The sequence below is a fragment of the Populus alba genome, chromosome 12 (genome assembly GCF_005239225.2).
Source record: "Populus alba chromosome 12, ASM523922v2, whole genome shotgun sequence".
Classification (NCBI taxonomy): domain Eukaryota; kingdom Viridiplantae; phylum Streptophyta; class Magnoliopsida; order Malpighiales; family Salicaceae; genus Populus; species Populus alba.
The window spans coordinates 11,484,948-11,505,516 of NC_133295.1; the positions used below are offsets into that span (position 1 = coordinate 11,484,948).

The window sequence follows — 20,569 nt, forward strand, 5'->3', positions numbered from 1 at the left end:
ATATGTTTAATAAACTCAATTAATTTAATAATATTATTATAAAAAAAATTAATAACAAATAAAAAAAACCCAACAATGATTGAATGAATCAATTCCCGGCAAGTAAAATATTGAATAGCGAAACTAAAAAAAAATAATTCAACTAAACAAAAACAAAAAAGAAATTGACTTGAGTTTGTTATGGGATTGGAATAATCCCATGAAAAATAAACCGAATAAAATTAAAAAATTTAATTATCAAACTAATTCGATATTAAAGGAATAAATTGAAGAAAAAAATTATATAAAAAACAATGAAAAAAAAAGTTTGATTCAACCCTATTGAATCTACTGAATCCATAACTCCAGATATGATATTGAGATAACTCCATAAAAATAAAAGTTTTAAAAAAATAAGAATACCAACTTTCATCAAGCCAAAAAAAATACTAACTTCCTACAAATCTAATATTAAAAGGTGAAATAAAAAATCTAAAAAATCATGACATAAATTATGAAAGAGTAAAAGACAAAGGAACCTAGAAATAATAAATAATATCCATGCAATGGATACTCAAAATTTAATGAAGATGATACAAATGTTTAGAATTTTTTTTTAATAAATAATAAATAAAATATAAACATAATAAAACCCGATCTTCGTGAACACTAATTGAATCCTCGAGATTCCAAAAATCTATATACCAAATGCCCTCCGTAATGTTATTGTGGAGACTTTTCCGGATTAATGCCCTCCATAATATTACTATATTAACACATTTAATTCACATAATTTTAGTTTTCAGAGTATGAGAGCATTTGATCAAAATACTATCATCAGCATCGGGAAAAAAAATTCTTATGCGTGCTTCACAAATAATGTCCAAGTGATGGGATTTAAAAAGTGCTGATGATCGGTTTTGAAACTATTGCGATTGGCGTTTTGTTTTTTAGAAGAGAAAACATGACTGATGGTTAAGAAAAATAGGGTTTTTTTTAATTAACATTTATTATTGTTTTTTCAAGATGGCTTAAATTGAATGCTCAGCCACGAGATAAGATTTTTTTTTATTCTTACTTGAATATTCTTATATTTAAAAAAAAAAATTAGACTAGTTTCGTTTTAGGATTTGTAACTATTTTTTTTAATAAATACATTTTATATAGATTAAATTTATGTTCTTATCTTCGTAAGGAATATAATAATATTCTTAATCACTAGACCAATACGGTAGCTTGGTAAGATAGTTTACTCTTCTTCTTTTATTTTATTTTTCCTTCCATTTGTTGACAATATTAATGTACAAATTGATTTACACCAATATCACTTGGAGTACGTGAATCACTTTTCTAAAGTATTTTGTTTACGTGGCAGTAAGTGTTTTTTTTTTTTAATTTTTTTTATATTAATATTAAAAATAAATTTTTAAAAATAAAAAAATATATTATTTTAATATATTTTCAACTAAAAAACACTTTGTAAAACAACAGCTATATATAATCAAATATTATCTTAATTTATAATAATAACTTGACTTTATTTATAAAAAAACATTATATATAATTATAAACTTTTGGCGATAATTCTGTGTGCATAAAATTTCTTTTGATAAATTAATAAGTTAATAAACACCACGTCATAAATCATGGGGAAAAAAGTCAAGGAAAGATTTTACGAGTCCAGGTTTGCTAGCACACACCGTCGATCATACTGCCTCACCAGGCCATGGATCGACCCGAAGCCCGCCTAAGTCCATGACGTTATGGGCCTTCACCGTACATTGCTGTAGAGTGTAAAGCTGAAAGAAATCAGGCGGTCCACATATCATCCACATAGATTCTCGTGCCCGTCAAAAATTGACGCGGCCCATGATATAGTCCACAAATAGTGACGTGGCCACCAATCACCCCTCAACTTTTTCTTAATGGACGTAAACAAAAGTCGTTCCCTTGGAAATATGACACCACTTCTGTACCACTTGACTTTTCGTTTTCGACAACAGCCGCTTTGAAGATCACGTTATCTTCACACAGATCAACGGCTAAGATTAACCTCAACGTCACACTATACCTAACAAATCAAATCTAACCGTGTATAAAAACAAGATCAGCATGACCCATTAAAGACATGGATCTCATGAGAGTTTGACCAAAATCATCTTCCCATTTTATAATTTGGTCAAATGAATCCACATACTTCATTTGTTTTTTCAATTTGAACCCTTAGCGTTAAATTTAAATTCAATTTAATTCTTCTAGCTAAATAGTTACTAAAACAATTAAACGACATGAGATTATAGATTTTAGACCCGGTGGCCGGCTTGATCCAAGGCCAAGGTTTCGGGTTCTACCGGGTCATCAGGTTTTTATCGAGTCGCTCGGGTCAGTTTTTTTTAAATCAAAACAACATTATTTTAGTAAAAAAAATCAACAGGTTGCAACCAGGTCAATTGAGTTGTCGAGTCACACTGAGTTTTTTTTCTCTCTATTTTTTCTTTAACCCAATCCGGTTCCAATCCCGGATCAGCTGAATTTTAAAATTATACATGAAATTGATAATAGTAAAAAAGTTGATATTATTTTAATTGTTTAGTTAATATACTCATGTCGCAACTATAATTTTAGTTCAAGATAAGGTCATGGATTGGATCAATGTTAAGCGACTAATCTTTTTCATTTATATTTATAGATGATTAGGTTAATGTATTATTTTAATTGGTTAGTTAATAAATCCGTGTAATGACATAATGGTTAACACATGTGATTTAAGGTGAGGTTGGATGTCTAGTCCATGCTATTAATAAAAAATTTGTTTTTTTTAATTATATCATTTAATATAATTTTATTTATTTATTTTTACCATTTAATATCAAGTTTGATTAATGAAAGGTTTTTTTTGGCTTTTTTTTATCTTTTATTCCCATTCCATCATTCTAATATGAGGTTTTTAAAACTACGATAGAAAGTAATATAAAATCTCTTTCAATTTATTCCCGTGCACTTGGAATGTAAAAGCCTAAAAGGTGGCCAACTCTCCTTGGAGGAACTAATTTAACAAAAATAAAACATAGATATTGAGTTGAATGAATCCCAAAACTCAAGGGATCACAGATGATTTTAGTCAATAGTCACCGCGCGGCTCTCTTTTTATACTTGCAATGGATCCTCGCTCCTATCGCCCACTACATCACTTGTATCTCCTCACTGACTACTACTCTCATACTGTCTCTCAGCGTGTCTCGATATCTCTAGAATCATGGGTAAGTGATCCTGTGTTTCTGCCGTTCCATCGTTGTATTTTTATAAAATTTGCTACCTTTTTTCTACGATGACCTTCAGATCTGATTTTCATTTTCTTTTTTTTGTTCCTTTTGTTGATGTTCAGGAAAGATCAAGATTGGAATCAACGGTAATAAATCTGTTATTAACTTAACTTGATCTGATTTGATTAGATTATGTTTTGATATGATCTGATCTGATCTGATATAAATGAAAAATTCAGGATTTGGAAGAATTGGAAGGTTGGTAGCTAGAGTAGCTTTACAGAGAGATGATGTTGAACTTGTTGCTGTCAACGATCCCTTCATTACCACCGATTACATGGTACCACTCTGTTTTTCTTCTTCTCGTGTCTGATTTTGTGTGTTCGTATTTCTGGATCTGATGTATTCTTGCTGCTTGTAGACATATATGTTTAAGTATGATACAGTTCATGGTCAATGGAAACATCATGAGCTTAAGGTTAAGGATTCCAAGACACTTCTCTTCGGAGAGAAGTCTGTTGCTGTTTTTGGTGTCAGGTATGCTTGTCTTCTTCTCCTTTCCTTTTCCTGTTGATATTCTAGTCAATAATTTTAATTGGTAAAGTTGATATGGTCTTTTTAAAATTTGTAGGAACCCAGAGGAGATCCCATGGGGTGAGACCGGAGCTGATTATATAGTGGAGTCGACTGGAGTTTTCACTGATAAGGATAAGGCTGCTGCTCACTTGAAGGTATATTTCTCAACTCTTTAATTTTTTTGTGCCCTTTTCTTATACTTGATGGGATGTATTTTTCATGGTTTCTGTGTTTTGGTTTATTATGGTTTTACTTTGATTAGTTTTTGTGTTTTGGATTCGAGTTGGTGCTGGTGTATCAGTCTTGTGGTTCCTAGATTTGATGCATATGAATATCTTACTAAATAAGCTCAGAAGTGCCCTTTTAGGTAGGTTTAGATGATGATGATGAGTGTAAGAAGTGACCGCTTTTTTGTTAATCATGCATTTTTGTGCCTATTGTACTTGTCACGGCTGGAGTCACTTTTCTTACTGATTATAGTTTTTTATTTGCAATTGAGTTTGCATTGGTTCTAAATGCCTCCATGGTTGATATCGTGCTAATCAGCTGTGTAATTGTGCTAGTTATTTTTTGAGTTTTTGGTTGCATGGTGGCTTCACAATTTAGGTGGTGTTTGGAGTTGTGGTAGAGGTTGCTTTTCAAAGTGTTTTTTTGCTTGGAAATGCATCATAATAAAGTTTTTTCAGTTTTTAAAATTTAATTTTGACATCAGCACATCAAAATGATCTAGAAACACCAAGAAAAAATAATTTGACTATGCAGTGATGTTTAATTGTCTTATATGTAAGTGGGTTAATTTTGTTTAACAGGGTGGAGCTAAGAAAGTCATCATCTCAGCCCCAAGCAAGGATGCTCCTATGTTTGTTATGGGTGTTAATGAGAAGAGTTACACACCGGATCTTAACATTGTATCCAATGCTAGTTGCACTACCAACTGCCTTGCTCCCCTTGCTAAGGTCTGGGAATCGCCTACTTGGTCATTGAACATGTTATGTAAATTATGGGAGCCCTATAACTGACTCATTAAAATTGCAGGTCATTCATGACAGATTTGGCATCATTGAGGGACTTATGACCACTGTTCACTCTATTACTGGTATGGCTCTTCCTCTTTTTTCTTGTCTTTTTTTGGAAAAAAAAAAAAAAACCATCTAGTGAGTAATGGATGTATGCACATTATTCTTACAATTCTTCTTCATGACACTGATCCAGCTACCCAGAAAACTGTTGATGGGCCCTCTTCAAAGGACTGGAGAGGTGGAAGAGCTGCTTCATTCAACATCATTCCTAGCAGCACAGGAGCTGCAAAGGTAAGGACCATATGGAGTTCTACACAAGTTTGTTGTTCAGCTGCTGACTCTGAAGGCTTCACTCTCCTTTGTGTTAACTATATACAATTTCCCTCCTCATTTCAGGCCGTGGGGAAGGTGCTACCTGCTTTAAATGGCAAGCTGACAGGAATGGCTTTCCGTGTTCCCACCGTTGATGTCTCTGTCGTGGACCTCACAGTGAGACTTGAGAAGGGAGCTTCATACGAAGATATTAAAGCTGCAATCAAGTGAGTTCTATTAAGATTTAATCCAGAACATATAGGAGAAACTATTTTGTAATGTATGATATAGGTTAATCGTGTGCCTACACAAGCTTTGGGGATTTATGGTGTTAAATCAAACTGTTCAAACTTTCCAATATTTTATTCTTGATATCTTCTTCCAGATTTAACTTTGTTCATCTTTTCAACAGGGAGGAGTCCGAGGGAAAGATGAAGGGAATCTTAGGGTACACCGATGAAGATTTGGTTTCAACAGACTTCATTGGCGATAACCGGTAAGAATGGATGTAAATCCCAGACATTCAGACCTTTTATTTCCTAGCTAAGATGAAGTTGATGTGCTAGTGTTGTGTGTTATGGAGGATGCTTGTGGAATTTGACCAATTGGTTTGATGTTTACAGATCAAGTATCTTTGATGCCAAAGCTGGAATTGCTCTGAACGATAACTATGTGAAGCTCGTTGCGTGGTATGACAACGAGTGGGGCTACAGGTAATTGCCATAATATTTCTTTCATTACCCAGCTATACAGTTACTGGATGTTCATTCTTTTGATTGGAGAAGGGGGGTTAACTGCTTGAGTTGCGTCTTTCTTCTTTGCTTTAGTTGAGCATTAATAACCGCGATGTCATGCATCTCTCTCTTGATAATTTTGCAGCACTCGCGTGGTTGACTTGATCACCTACATTGCATCTGTTTCTAAATGAAGTCGCAAATGATGGAGCTGCCGCAGGCACTTCCCCATGCCTGCCTGGGTGTGGTGTTGGTTTTGTGTCATGTTAAGAGTTGAATAAAATTGTTTCAAGACAGCAATGCTATGAGCTTTGTAATGTCAGCAAGATTCTGTTAGTTTTTAGGTTTGGCTTCTCCGTTGTACCCCGAGGAACTTTAAATTCATCGCAACCGGATTTTAAATATTTTTGCCTTTCTATTATTGCGATTAAGGTGTTTCTGCCACCCTCCTGTATTGCCCTTGTTGACTCCTTTTGCGCTTAAATTGAGTAATCCAGAGGTTAGATTTGGCCTTGTGGCCCGCTAAAACACAGTTTTTGCTGCGAGTATCGTGCCTGGTAAGATGTGGCGATGACAAAGCAAAGTCTGATGATGGACGGGGTAGCTTAATACGGTCGGTTTTTAAATTAAGGGTCTAAATTTCATTAAATTTTGATTTCTTTTTTAAATAAAAATGTTGATTTTAAAAATAATTTTAAAAAAATAAAAATAATTTTATTTTAAAATTAAGGGTCTAAATTTCATTAAATTTTGATTTTTTTTGAAATAAACATGTTGATTTTAAAAATAATTTTAAAAAAATAAAATGTTTTTATTTTAATATATTTTTAAACAAAAATACATTTTACATCATTGTTATAATTTTAAACATATTGGTGATTGACCTTTCATTATTGGTGATTTATTTTATTTTTATTAAGCTGAATATTTAGATTGATTTTTATATATTTTAATTAATTTTATAGATTTTAAAATTAACACTGGTATAAATTTTTAAATTCATAATTGGTGGAGAACAAATCTAAAACTAAAGCTAATTACTCAATGGTATTTTATTTCGAAGTGATTGGAGACAAGGGATATTGTGTGTCTGTTTCACATGGGGCGTGGCCATGGAAAGTTGAAACGTCCCCTTCAGACAAGGTGTGTGTTGGCCACCGCATAAACTAGAGCTGGACGTGGCAGAGCGCCTGGCATTTGGAGGCCCGGGGGAGCTTGACACGGAGACATCCATCAACACCCCAGCTCGGGACTGTGTTTTTATAGGAGAGAGAGTGATTTTTTTTAAAAAAAGGTTATTTTTTTATTGTTTTAATATAATAATAAATATTTTAATATATTTTAAAAAATAATAGTTACTTTAAATATTTGAATATATTTTAAAAGAACAATAGTCCTAAGGTTGTCAACACGGACCAAATTTCTCAACCCCTGAACTGGTACGCTATTTCCGTGGAATTGTTTATTATAGTGAATGGATCATAATAAAACGATAAATTAATAATAATATACAGAACAGTATGATGTTGCAATGTCTTTTACTGACACAACTGTTTTTGGACATTTCTACCCCTTAGCAATGAACATGGAATCTTTTCTTTATTCATAAAAAAAAAAAAAAAAAAAAAAAACATTCTTCTACGCTTTTTGTAGAATAAAAATTTACAAGCTTTTATTGTCGATCATAATTCAGACAACAGTAAATAATTCAAGATTTTATCCATAAATGGAAGAGCTTTTTCCAACAATAGCAAATGTTTTTTTTTTCTTCTAAACTATTATAATTAAAAAAATAATTTACAAACCAATATAATTTAACTAATTACGCATGTGATACCAACACGACTTGAAACAATTTCACATGAATTTTTTTGTGTGTCAAATGCATGTAACAAACACGCCAATAATTAAAAAAAAAAAAAAAAAAGATTTTCTTAGGCTGGCAGATAGAATACACAGCGTAGCACATCAAAATTTCTTGTGAGTAACACGTGTGTTACAAACGTCAGTATATAAGGAAGTTGTTGCTTTTAGGTGGTGCATATAAGTCTCCTCCAACTCTAGAAATTGTTTTTTTTTAGTGTTTATAAATTCGTTTCTCGAGATTTTTTTTAATTATATTATAAATAAAAATAACAATTTAAAATATATTTAACATTATAATAGCTTTAACATTCACGGTTTAAAAAGATAGATTTAAGAAAGAATATATATTATTTATTTTTACCCTTGAGCAATGAGCATAGAAGCTTTTCTTTATTTATAAATAAAAATACTTCAAAAGCTTTTGTAAAATAAAATTTAGAAGCTTTTATTCTCAATCATAATTTATGATATATATTTAAAAGAAATTTTTTTTTGCTAATCTTCAAGTCACGAGCATTATTGTTTGGAAGTGTGGTTACAGTTGCTTTTCAAAGTGTTTTTCATTCAAAAATGCATCAAAATAATATTTTTTTAAAAATTTATTTTTAATATCAGCGTATCAAAATGATCTGAAAACACCAAAAAATATTAAATTAAAGTTACTTTTCAAAATACTCTTCACTCATAAATGCATCAATTTTCTTTTTAAAAATTATTTTTGATACCGGCACATTAAAATAATCTGAAAATACAAAAAAAATAAAAAAATAAAATAATTTTTTTAAAAAATACTTTTAAAATGTGAAAACAAACAGGATTATAACTATTATATAATTACTGCATGTAAGATAAATAGAGAAAAAAAAAGAATCATATCAATTATCTTTTTAATTTTCTCTCTTTGATTTTTTTTTATATATATATTCATCTATTTTCTATATTATAAATATCTAATAATAATAAGTATCATAAAATTTTTCATATTTCATATCCATGAGAAAAAATAGAAAAGAGAAGTGTAGCTACCAAATATACTGCGAGCAAAATAATTCTTTCTAAAAACCAAATTCCTTATATATACCAGCAAATTTATGAGTGTCAAATTCCAAGTTTAAAACACAATACTAAATTACCACACTACCCTTGCCCAAACCAATCATACCTAACATAGTTTTTAACATCCGGAAATTTTCAAATTTCTTCAAAATTTTCGATCTCTCCGCCAATACCACCAGCTGAACCCCTCACTCTCTATCTCTCTCTCTCTCTCTCTCTCTCTCTCTCTACAGCTCCGCCCTCTGCCATCATCCCCTCCTCGTGATTTTACTCGCATTATCCTCTCCGAAATGCCAAACATAGTAATTTTCTTCTGGTCAAACCTAAAGTGATTTTTAACTTTCTCCGTGGGATTAAAAAAATGGCAACCTCGGCGTTCAAATCCACGACAAAGAGAGCACCAATCGGCAACGACAAGAACGACAGGCCGTCTGCCTCTTCTCACCGGCGGTCAAGGAGTCTCAGCCGGTTCTCCCGACCGATTCCATCCAACTTCTCCGACGATGCTCCGGTGCCGTCGAGAGGGAGGTTCGTGAACACGGAGAGAGGATCGGGAGTCCCGGATATGAGTCTTGATGATCTCGCTATTCAGTTGTTCAGTTCATGTGATCGAGGGAGGTCTTCGGGTTTTAGAAGTGCTGACGTCAGCGGTGGGGAGAGAGTTGTGAGTGGGTCCCAAAGGAGAGGGAGGTCTGTGTCTAGGCAAGGCAGTGAAAGTAATAGTAACAGTAAGAGTTACAGTGGTGGTGCGAAGGGGAACTCGGACGGTAATAATTCGAGGAGAAGACGTTCTGTTTCTGTGGTTAGATATCACATTAGTGATTCTGAGGTAAAAATAAAAAATTATGGATTTTTTTTAATTATTGTTATTAATTTCTGAATAGTAAATTGCTCCTTTTTAGTGAAAAGATAGTTAGCTTTTTGAATGTGGGGATGGATGTGGGATTTACCTTTGCTGTTTAATAATCATGACAAGAAAGTAGTGAATTGCTAAATATGGATTGGAAATAGCATTCATGATCACTTTTGTACTTTCTCACTAACAAAGCCTCTGCAGTGGAGCCCATGATGAGATCGCTCTAAAATTTTTGGAATTTTAAATATTATTTCTTATGAATAATCCTGGATATTTTTAGTTCCATTGTTACTTATCGTTACTTACAGAGGTTTTAATTATGGAAAGAGCTGATAATTATAAGAATGTTTTGTAAAGTATTTTTTATTTAAAATTATATAGAAATAATATTTTTTATTTTTTTATTTTTTAAAATTTATTTTTAACATTAACACATTAAAATAATATAAAAACATAAAAAAAAATTAATTTAAAAGAAATAAATGATTTTTTTAAAAAATTATTTTTGAAAATAAAAAAAATAAATGAGATGCTTTCAGATCTTGTTTGCTGCAGTAAATGACTATATGAGAATTGGATTCTTTCGTCAGGCTTCTATAGAAGGGGTAATTAAACGAATAAATTTTATCCATGTTTGTTCTTTTACTGTGTAGGATTTCTTAATTTTCGTTTATTATTTATGGTTGCTTACCAAACTCCACATTTAAGAGTTAATTAATGCCCTTACTTGGAGTGTCATATGTTCAAAGCGTGAGAAAATGTAATTCTTCTGAGATTGATGCACAAATCAGTGAATATATATTAGCTTCTATACTTGGAAAATGATTCAGGCACAAATTAGTCAATGACTTTATTTTCTAATATTTCTACATTATTTTCTTGGCAATGTCAGAGTGATCTAGATCATTCTCAGAATTCAAGAAATCATGCTAATTCGAGGCGTCACAGTAATGGAAACAGCCAGGTCCCTTCATCAAATAAGACACTGCCTTCAAATCATAGACCTGGACTGAGAAGGTCTCTTAGCCAGAAAGATTTAAAGTATCATGATGGCTACTCGGTAAGCCTTGTATCTATGCAAGCTATGTTTACCATTTCTTCTGTATGTTGTTGAATCCTGTTTTATATCTGATAGGCTGACAATCTGGTACATTGCCTGGTCTGTCACATTCACATGCACATGTACACATTTGCTGTTGTTTTAATATTCTTTCACAACCTTTTCATAATGAGTTGTTGCAAGACTGGATTAAACTTTGTCCTTTCAGAGCCATTCATCAAGCCTAACTGATGATGAAGGAAAGGATGCTTCTTCCAATAAAAACGGGTTTGAGAGAACGATAAGGACAGTTTATGCACAAAAGAAGGTTGGATATGATTTTTGGAAATGATAACCGTGCAATGGGTGCTGTTTCAGTGTCCCTCCCTCTCTATCTCTGTGTGTGTTTTTCTGTATGAGTAGGTGTCCTCTTCTCTTGAAATCAGTCACTTATTGGCCATTCTTTTCACCTTTTAGGCAGAGCATCCCACCGGTGAGGATATGAATAGTGGGCTGTATGAAGCAATGAGAAAAGAACTTAGGCATGCAGTTGATGAGATCAAGATGGAGCTTGAACATGTCGGTATTTGTGTATCTCTTGAACTTGATTTAATTGTCTATATTATATATTACATGTGCATCCTTGTTTTGGTTTGTCTGATACTTATCTGGTTCCTTGAAATTGATGCAGTCTAGGGGGGGAACAAATGCAGACCGCCTGCAATCTGGAAAGTCCAATGTTTTTCAGGCTGGTTCCACTATCAGAAGGAATCATGCAGCAAAATCAGAACAGGTAAGAACGCTAGTTACAATCTTTCTGTTTTTGTTAGTTTATCCCATGGCATAATATTCTTAATTTGATTGCTAGTATTGCCAGCAAGCAAAAGAGTGTCTTCTCACCTGTCTTCTTTCATTTGGCTTTCTTGGAACTTATTATTGATTGAGGAATGAAACCTTGATTACTTCCAAGTTACCTTTTTGACACATGTTAGAAAGACTTGTTAGAGAACTGGTTAAGTTGCTATTTCAACTGGTGTTTCAAGATGACCTGTTCATATACGGATGTTGTATTAACAGTCCGAGAAGCGTAAACAAGACCTATTAGCAAAACTACTGTTGGAGGAGCAACGTGGTAGAGATATCTCGAAGATTGTGAAAGAATTGCTTTCTGATCCGAAGAACACTGTGGTAGAAAAGCCATCACGAGCCCGAAAGGTACTTAGTCCTCTCTTCCGTGCTCATACACAGTTTGACATGTGCATATTGTTCTTGGGAAAATTTGTTTATGAAGATTTCTATTTGCGGTGTTCAGAGGAGTAATGACAAAAGTAGGATGTCTAAACGATTGACTGAAGAGGCAGAGAAATACTTTGAGGACTTCATTTTAAATGTTGAAGATACAGATATTTCATCTTTGGATGGGGAGAGGAGTGATACAAGCTCAACCTTGGGAGGAATAACAAAGACAGATACTTTTCGAAGCCCAGTGATATCCAAGTCTCGACCTGTAGAAATGGATGGGGTTGCTCTGCCCTGGTTACAATGGGAAACTTCTAATGATGCTTCTCCTCTATCCATAAAAAATAAGGAGCTACCATCAACTCCAAAAAGTAATTTATGGGATGCTGTCCAGGTAATCTATGGCCTATTTTTCTTTTCAAGTAGATCTAAGACCTTGGAAGAATTAGCTTACCCATTCCTAGATTATCTTGCTTAGCAAATCCACACTATGTTTCTTGTTCCCTTTTCATCTGACATGCATTATATGAATCTATCATTACTATTTTTTGTTACCCTGTGTGGGTAAATGAATTGCATGTCAATTCGCACTCAGGAAGCAACGCCTGTTGAAGATTTAAGCATGCACTCCATCAGTAGCCGTGGAAGCTGGAGCCCAGGACTTGCAGATGGCCATTCAACAAATATTAACGAACTTGAATGGACTAAATTTGGAGAACTTGAAAGCTACAAAAACCAAATTTTGTCCGGAAGAACAAGGTCACAGTTTGATGTTGACGAGTATCTGAAGCGTGCAAGTGATGAAGATTTTCTCTGTGAAAGATGGAAGCAACAACAGAGAATTCATTCAGGTGGTCTCCTGCTCTGTAACCAGATGTTTTTCTAGCTGTGATCTTCAATTTATTCTTGAAGTTCATTTTCGCCAACTCTAAATCACATAGAACTCTTTGTATAGACATTTAGATCTACAAATCTTCTTAAGATAGCTGTTGACCTTCATCTTTTCGTCCTAAATCCTTGTTACAATGTCCTTGTAAAAATATCGTTTGAATCTCCTGCACAGGGAAATCTTATCAGATGGCACCGAATATGCAGCCAGATAATTTTAGTTCTATTACACATCAATTTTAGTTTAAATCACGCATGCTGATAACCCGACTAGTTTTCTATGTTTTTTATTGGATATACTTTGTCTAATCAATATTAAATTAATTAAGAATTAAGCTTTTTAATTCAACTTATGTCTAGGATTTAATAGATTGTAAGTTTGAGACTTTAGTCTAAAGCTTTATTTTTATATGTTTGCTTGATTTGATTACTTTTTTTTAAGCTTATAATTTTACCAGCGATCATTTTTATCAGTAGCAGTTAGATTTTAATATAATATTCTATGAATTTTCAAAAACAACCAGAATTATTTTCTTTCTTCTTATTTGTTAATTTTTTGCAGGTATCTTCTATTTTTTTTCTCCCAAACACTTGCATTGCACAGGCGTCTTTTTGTCCTTTTTTAGTGATGAAAAAACAATCTAGCCCGCCACATAACACAGCCCACAAATCTGGTAAAAACTAAATCATCCAAAACTGCTATTTACAGGGTCGGCCTCCACGCAGGGAGAGTAGTTTAATCATGCAAAACAAATCATTGCAGGAACAACAACATTTCATCACAAGAAGTCACAAACAGAGCACAAGATCCCACCCTATCATCCCCCAATTCTCCTCAAAAGGGTAGCGAGTGATCTTTTTTAATATAGAATGCAGAAACTGATACCTTCCAGTCCCTGGGGTATCAAACTATGCAAATAAAAAAGAAAGTGAAGTGAATGCCATTTCCAATTGCCTCAGCTTTCTTTTAACTATAAATATTACAACTCCTACGTTACATTTCCTCCTCCCTAAACCTTCTTAATGTGACCCAAAGAGCGCACTAACCCATACAAAACTATAATTTCCTTTTTACAAAAGAAAAAAAAAAAAAACCTATAATAAACAAAACCCCAACCCCAAGCACCTCTTTCTCTGGCAATGGAGAAGTCACCATATTCTAGCGGACAACAAATTGGTGTTTACGAGCTTTTTAAGCCGCCCTCCTGACCAAGAATAAGATGGAGGCCAGGAAAACAAAAACCCAATATTACCATTTGCTGGTGTTTCCCTCCTTATAGTCCGAGGCTTGCTCTTCTCAGCTGGTTTACCACCAATGGAGAGTTGAGACTCAATCCGTCATAGGTCTGTGCTTGTCTGCTATATTGCAGAGGGGGGCGGACGATTATGCATGCCCATAACTCTTCGAACCACAATTTTGTAAAATTCTTGACTGGCACACAAAGCAAGAACCTAATCAATCAATTTCTCCCTCCTCAACATCTTTTGTTAGATCTGGAACACTAGAGGGTGGTTCAGCTACTTCCTCTTCGTCTTCGTCATCTTCCTTCATGTATAATCCTAGTTGCTCCAGTGGATTACTACCCTGAAGCTTGAAACTACCCTGAAGCTTGAAACTACCTAGCCCATTTTGAGAATGATCAGGGCTTGTTTCCTCTATGAAACTTGGAAGCTGTTCATCATGATGGGCAATCCTAAGCATTTCCAAGTCTTCCATAAACCGACAGTTCTCGTTGATATCAACAGTCTTTTCCATCTGCAGAGAACAAGAAAATGCTTGGTCGTATTCTAAAAGAAGCATTGGAGCTGGTTTTGCATGGATGTATTAGCCTTACCTGTATCAATGCCTGACGTGCAGCTTCCCTTTCCAGTTCCCTCTGCCTTTTGGCTTCAGCGGCAGCTTCAGCTTCAGCTTTCCTTCGAGCCTCTTCAGCAGCCTTAGCTTCTGCCTGCAACCGAGCTTTTTCTGATATAACAGATTAAAAGATAAATCATTGCTCCAGTAAAATAACATCACAGGACTCAATTTATTGTTGAGTGGCTGCAATTCCAAACCTTCCTTTTGCCTTCTTTCAAATTCCTCCTTCTCCTTCCGCAATTTCTCAGGATCACGCTTTTCACCCTGAATTCCATATCACGGAGTGAATGGTACACGCCCATAAACAAAACAGAAGCATGTACAATTATGGCAATTAATAGCATGAAAGTTTATAAAAGGCCAACCTTATCAAGCGCCTTTTCTCGAGCTTTAAGTATGGTGTCAGCAAAACGGTTCCTCAACAAAGCTGCACGATAGAGCTTTTCAGGAGAGACTTGCCTCTCAGGTGGTGCACTCTCCCCTATAACATTACAGCATGATGAGTGAGATGAAATCCCACATGTAACAGGAGTCTTCTTAATGAGTATGCTTACCCTCTTGGTGGCCATCTGCCTCGGCTGCAACTGGCTTACCCTCAGTATCCAGCTCAACTTGGGCCAACCCGTCAACAGATTCTGAACAAAGCATGGCAAGCAGGATTTCAGATTAAATTTGGCCAAAACAAACTCTAAGAACCCTATAGCATGCATAATATGAAATAAAACCTAAAAACTCACGATTTCTCACAGCTGGATCACCAAGATGACTTCTCTTTTGGACTACATTTTCTCCGGCTTCCATTTTTTCCTATAATCAGAAGAAATACAAGACAAAAATCAATGTTACATCTAAAAGAAAAGGCACAGCACTTAAATTCATACAATTCTCTGACTTAAGCTGATCAATTATGCATGCATACCTCAGTAGCATTAATGGGACCGGACGCTTTAACTGCATCAGATTCACTACCAGATTCACTGCCAGAATCTGAATCTGAAAAAAGAATCACATGAGTAAAAAGGGATCATTAAATTAACTACGAAGGCTTTCACAGCTCAATTTACATATATAACCTTTTTCATCTATAGACTTTAAAAGGAAAAAGGAGCAGCAGCCATGGAATTTAAAAGGAAAAAAAGAGAGAGAAGGAAATTAACCACCACCAAATTAGCAATTACTAGGGGGTAAAGTTAGCCAAACCACACATTCTTATTGTTATTATACACGAACTTGGTAAATAAACAACATCATCAAGGCAACACACTAATTCCAAAGCCAAAACAGAGCACAAACCAGACAGAGAACTTCCGATTTCCTATTCCAGCCATGGGGCAAAACCTATGACTTGAGTTAAATAATTGGGAGAGGAACTATGTGGGGCACATGTCCCACTCTCATCTCTCATATCAATTAGCTATTCAAGGCATGGAAAATAAATGAAAGATAGGTTTTAAGGCTCTAACTTCCACACCCAAAACGATAAAATCTTAGAAACTGAATGTGTAAATATAAAAATCATGAGAAAAAGGTTTCTTTGCTCAACTTCTGATTTATTGTGTCAAAAACCCCATCATGTTATGACATTCACATGTCATGGACACAGAATGACATGTTGTAGGATGCTACTCAACCAAGACAACAACTGGGTGAAAAGAAATTTATTCCAATCACTTGATGCATAACCCACAACAGTTCTAAGCTAAAAGGACATCTTTTGCATTCATCTTCCCGTCTTGATGACAAAAACACCTGCAATGGCCCTTTCCTGATCATAACATTCAGGAAATTCAAAATCCATCAGAACAACTGCGCACTGGGCTCTAAGCAAAGTCCAACGAGCCCGCACTTCTTCTGTGTGAATTTCAAGAAGATTTTATGATTTCTTTGTCCTGATCTATTTTTGTATTCTTTGTCATGTATGATGTCTTATTCCCCAATGTGATTTTTCTTCACTTCTATGTATTATAAACTTTTTCTGTTATAAGCAAAACACTGAGTAGTAATTTACCAGCTACAAATTATAAGCTCACACTTAGCCCATTGCATTTAACTGTTTGAACAATGGTTCTTAACAGAGCAACTGTCCAACAACCTATATCAGAAACATGAAGGGCAAATGCCACTATGCATGCACATATGATATTGCACATAAATTTGGCCAATAAAAATGATCATGAATTGGGAAAAACCGTGGCTTTGTATGTTTTGATGGCACTACAGTACATGGCAGCCTTTTTCCACTCTTAAATCACATCAAAAAAGAACAGCACTTGTTAGATTCAAATATCCATAGTGTTTCAATACCATGCTCCACTACATATCCATGCCAAAGTGTAGACAAATCAGACTTGCATCTTCTACTTTCAGAGAAACATTGAACACGTATACCTAATACCATAGCCGGACTGAACTCAAGGGTCAAATATAAGTTCGTGACAAAAAAATATAACTCAATACCAACAATAAAAGCAAGCATTCTAAAACACATTTACTCAAAACAGCTGAGGGCAGATCCTGGCTGAAAACAGGGAAGAAAATCATTCTCCACAGAATCTTTGCATCCACCAAAAAGCAAGTTGAAGTAATGCCAGAGTTTTAATTGGCATGATATTCTAAGAAGCTATTGACAGGACACCAGGTGAAATGAAATCTTATAGCTGCCTTCAAATATTTCACTATCCAGGAATATACTGTGAGACATCTGTTGTAGCTTTATGAGTTACCAAATATGCTATACAACTCTCGAGTGGTTTGGCTAACAGAAAGGAACCAGAATCAAATTACACCTTAAGAAAAACATCAGAGTGGAATTAAGTGTCAAACAAGGTGCAATGGCAGCATGACATTCAAACAGAACTCCATCAAAGTTCACAAAGGTGTGCATTTTAAAGTTACACCAGAAGTCCACATTCGTATCAAACAAGGTCCAATGGCAACATGGCATCCAAACAGAACTCCATCAAAAGTTCACAAAGGTTTGCATTTTAAAATTACACCAGAAGTCCACATTCAGCATATGGAAAAACATCTTAATGTGTGTTTCTAAATTTTGAATGACTAATGTCTATAATTAATTTCTTCATATAAATCTAGAAATCAAGTATGCATAAACAGCAAAATTGCTTATGAGTACTCCAAATATTGGAAAACAATATATGTATAAACAAGTGTCCAAAGAAAAAGAAGAAAACAATATATATATATATAAACAAGTGTCCAAAGAAAAAGAAGTGGCGATGAAAAGGTTTACAAAACACTTACCATTTGAAGATGAGCCCGATTCACTATTGGAGCTACTTCGACTGCTACATTTACTGTTTTTATGAGCCGCCTCTTTTTCTATCTTTACTGGAGGGTAGCTTGAAATAGGAGGATCATTCCCACCAACAATATCTATATCTTCTTCAGCGGTATCATTGCCTAATAAACATGATGTATAAGTATTCAACTGGCAACAAAATAACCATGCATAATGCAGTGAAAATGCACAAAATTAGAGTAAAAGAAAGTACCTTTGCATGGTTGCAATGATGAATTGCTAATCCCAGACTCGTTAATAATCTGAATCAATAAAAGCAACTGCTCATCAGACTTTTATTCAACATTTCCAGGATAAAGAACACATCACAACAAATGCAAACAAACATATGAGAGAAATAGGGGTACCTCCATTTCACATGGTTCAGCTTTTGATTGGTTTTTCTGTTTCTCCAGTAAATAGTTATCTAAGAGTTTCCGTAAGTTCAACAATATATCATCACCGAGAGCATCAATATCAATCTCAATCTCATCCTCGCCAGTCTGGCCAGCATTTCCACTATGCTCTTTTAGGAATTCAATAATGTTTTCAGGCAATTCAGCGAGCAATGCCTCCAACTCCAAGCTCAACTTCTGCCTCTCCTCATTGGTCATGACTTTCCTGATGGGCTCTGGTTTGACCTTATTGTCACTCGGTGTAATTTTTTTCTTTTTCAAAGGTGGAGTATCAGTAGTGGTTTCCTTTTCTATATGAGCAGTTGTTTCCATTTCCATACGCACACCAGCTCTTGATGGCACTGGTTCTACATCAGCGATAACAGGAATCTTCTTCTCAATAACTTTCCATCTAACTTCAAAATATTTACTAAGGGTCACGGCCATGAAATGGAAATCATTTCCAGGGGGGTTATACTTCATTGCATTTGCGAAAGTAAGTCGCACATCTGCAGCAAATCCCAATGGACTTGAATATTCACCAGAAATAATCCTGCTCTTCACTGTACCCAAATCCATTGGGTGTTTAATGATAGTAAAGTAGTCCGGTATGTTCATTTTCACCACATCAACAGGAGTATTGAAAATCCAACCAAACTGATGTACCATCAAACGATTTAGTAACGCCTCACACTGTTTCATCAACATAGCATTAGTTATACCAAGTGGAGCACCTGACTTCACTGGCTCAAAACGCCCTGATGTACCCTTTTTTGAGCGAGCCCCATTTCGACCCGGAGGAACCCGTTTCTTACTCTTGGGAGCTGATACTTCAAATGACCTATGGACGCCTTCTAGAGGAAGCCTCTTTTGGCCATCACTACAACTCCGAGTATCACTAGAGGGCGATAACAGAACTGTATTTGAACTCAAAGAAGCCACTTTCCTCTGGAGGATTCTGACTTGTTCAAGTTCATTTTTCAACCTAATTTCCAAGTCCTTCCTCTCCGGTCTTGACATCTTAGACAATGACAGGATTTGTGAAGGTACACCAAATGTATCAGACCCGTCCACATTCAAACTAATGCACTTCCTCTTGGGAGCAAAGGAACCTTCTGATGCTGTCATCTCGGTGTCAACACGTCCAGAGCTCCCAAACCCTTCTGATTCAGCCATGGTCTCAGCAGCATGCCGGTAATCTGCAACAAATCCAGAGGAGTGCCCTTTAGAGAACTTCCTTGATTTCCCCATTGGTTGTGAAAGCCAGCACGTTTTCAATTCCTTCTGTCCAATAAACTCTATAGGAACAGTAGGTGCCATAAGATTAACTTCCAATAACTGCACATATCATCAACTTCAGCTATTTAACTTCTTATTTTCCCTCTTCAATTTTACCATACACGTTTATTCAAATTCTTTAAACTTCAACGAATCCAGTTTAATAAATAAATAAATATTTACTCTTGTTAATGTCCTTTTCTCGCAAAAGTTTCAGAACTTCCACTACGATAGTCCTCCTTTATCTGTGAGCAGCAATATCAGATCATCATAAGATTATATACCAATTGCACGTCTTTAAACCCAAATTCATCTGAAGCAAATCTTGAATAAACGATCTCTAAACCAACACTGATCTGATTTATTTATAGGAAAAAACACTAAAACCCCAATCTTATTACCCCTCTCTCTCTCTCTCTATCGCTCCGAAATTCAAACAAAAACAGAATTTTCAGAAATTAAAAAGCTTTATTTGTTTAACAAAACAAAATACGTGCTCAAAAGAACCCTAACAACCTCCTTTGAGCTAAAAACCCCTCGAGAATCGGAAACCCTAGATAGATCGAAATCGAAGCTAGAAATAAACCAACCGACACGAACACAATGTGACTGAATACAAAACATAAACCCTAGAGAGAGAGAGTAATCAAGGCTTATTAATCAAACCACTCAAAACCTGGATCTCCCGCTTTCGCCTTTGATTCCAACAAACCCTAGAGAGAGAAAATCATTTCTCTTCGCGATAGAGAGAGAGAGAGAGAGAGAGAGAGAGGAGAGAAGAAGAGAGAGAGCTTGAATAAGTGTGATATTTCTTGGGATAGTTTGGTCCTCTTTTTAAAGGCCCAGTTCAGCCTTATTTGTCCGCCGCTGTTAAAACAATCCTCACCGTTTAGTTATCCACTGGGTTAGATCT

General features: G+C 35.0%; 3 protein-coding genes across 5 annotated transcripts; 2 read left to right on the forward strand and 1 right to left on the reverse strand.

The window, feature by feature from the left end:
• The first annotated feature begins 3,103 nt into the window (after positions 1–3,103).
• LOC118044736 (glyceraldehyde-3-phosphate dehydrogenase 2, cytosolic) lies at positions 3,104–6,327 on the forward strand. The gene is made up of 12 exons (XM_035053182.2): positions 3,104–3,239; positions 3,365–3,388; positions 3,482–3,582; positions 3,664–3,779; positions 3,874–3,973; positions 4,628–4,774; positions 4,854–4,914; positions 5,031–5,128; positions 5,234–5,376; positions 5,562–5,645; positions 5,773–5,862; positions 6,029–6,327. Exons 1-12 carry the CDS (start codon positions 3,236–3,238, stop codon positions 6,075–6,077), a joined length of 1,017 nt encoding a protein of 338 aa, XP_034909073.1. The 5' UTR covers positions 3,104–3,235; the 3' UTR covers positions 6,078–6,327.
• Positions 6,328–8,944: 2,617 nt separating this feature from the next.
• On the forward strand, positions 8,945–13,076 carry LOC118044734 (uncharacterized). 2 transcript variants are annotated; one of them, XM_035053179.2, is made up of 8 exons: positions 8,947–9,634; positions 10,554–10,721; positions 10,930–11,028; positions 11,178–11,279; positions 11,392–11,493; positions 11,778–11,915; positions 12,013–12,333; positions 12,535–13,076. In XM_035053179.2, the coding sequence occupies exons 1-8, from the start codon at positions 9,167–9,169 to the stop codon at positions 12,823–12,825; spliced, it is 1,689 nt and encodes a 562-aa protein (XP_034909070.1). In that variant the 5' UTR covers positions 8,947–9,166; the 3' UTR covers positions 12,826–13,076. The 2 variants fall into 2 exon arrangements, with proteins under 2 accessions (XP_034909071.1, XP_034909070.1); XM_035053180.2 differs by lacking the exon at positions 10,930–11,028 and having other exon boundaries at positions 8,945–9,634.
• Positions 13,077–13,757: 681 nt separating this feature from the next.
• LOC118044733 (transcription factor GTE10) lies at positions 13,758–20,469 on the reverse strand. 2 transcript variants are annotated; one of them, XM_035053178.2, is made up of 10 exons: positions 18,352–20,469; positions 18,198–18,246; positions 17,947–18,105; positions 15,605–15,672; positions 15,423–15,492; positions 15,240–15,320; positions 15,051–15,166; positions 14,883–14,949; positions 14,663–14,793; positions 13,758–14,583 (listed from the first exon to the last, which is right to left on the reverse strand). In XM_035053178.2, exons 1-10 carry the CDS (start codon positions 19,696–19,698, stop codon positions 14,284–14,286), a joined length of 2,388 nt encoding a protein of 795 aa, XP_034909069.1. In that variant the 5' UTR covers positions 19,699–20,469; the 3' UTR covers positions 13,758–14,283. The 2 variants fall into 2 exon arrangements, with proteins under 2 accessions (XP_034909069.1, XP_034909067.1); XM_035053176.2 differs by having other exon boundaries at positions 15,605–15,678; positions 18,352–20,468.
• Between the last annotated feature and the right edge of the window lie 100 nt (positions 20,470–20,569).

Bases quoted from the DNA above. Each gene is read 5' to 3' on its own strand.
- LOC118044733 (XM_035053176.2), bottom strand. From the start codon at position 19,698: ATGGCACCTACTGTTCCTATAGAGTTTATTGGACAGAAGGAATTGAAA. The intron at 14,950-15,050 runs GTTGGCCTTTTA...TATGGAATTCAG, and splicing joins GAGAAAAGGCGCTTGATAAG to GGTGAAAAGCGTGATCCTGA. The intron at 14,584-14,662 runs GTAAGGCTAATA...TGTTCTCTGCAG, and splicing joins CACGTCAGGCATTGATACAG to ATGGAAAAGACTGTTGATAT.
- LOC118044736 (XM_035053182.2), top strand. The intron at 4,915-5,030 runs GTATGGCTCTTC...ACACTGATCCAG, and splicing joins CACTGTTCACTCTATTACTG to CTACCCAGAAAACTGTTGAT. The intron at 5,129-5,233 runs GTAAGGACCATA...TCCTCATTTCAG, and splicing joins GCAGCACAGGAGCTGCAAAG to GCCGTGGGGAAGGTGCTACC.
- LOC118044734 (XM_035053179.2), top strand. From the start codon at position 9,167: ATGGCAACCTCGGCGTTCAAATCCACGACAAAGAGAGCACCAATCGGC. The intron at 11,029-11,177 runs GTTGGATATGAT...TTCACCTTTTAG, and splicing joins CAGTTTATGCACAAAAGAAG to GCAGAGCATCCCACCGGTGA. The intron at 11,494-11,777 runs GTAAGAACGCTA...TTGTATTAACAG, and splicing joins ATGCAGCAAAATCAGAACAG to TCCGAGAAGCGTAAACAAGA.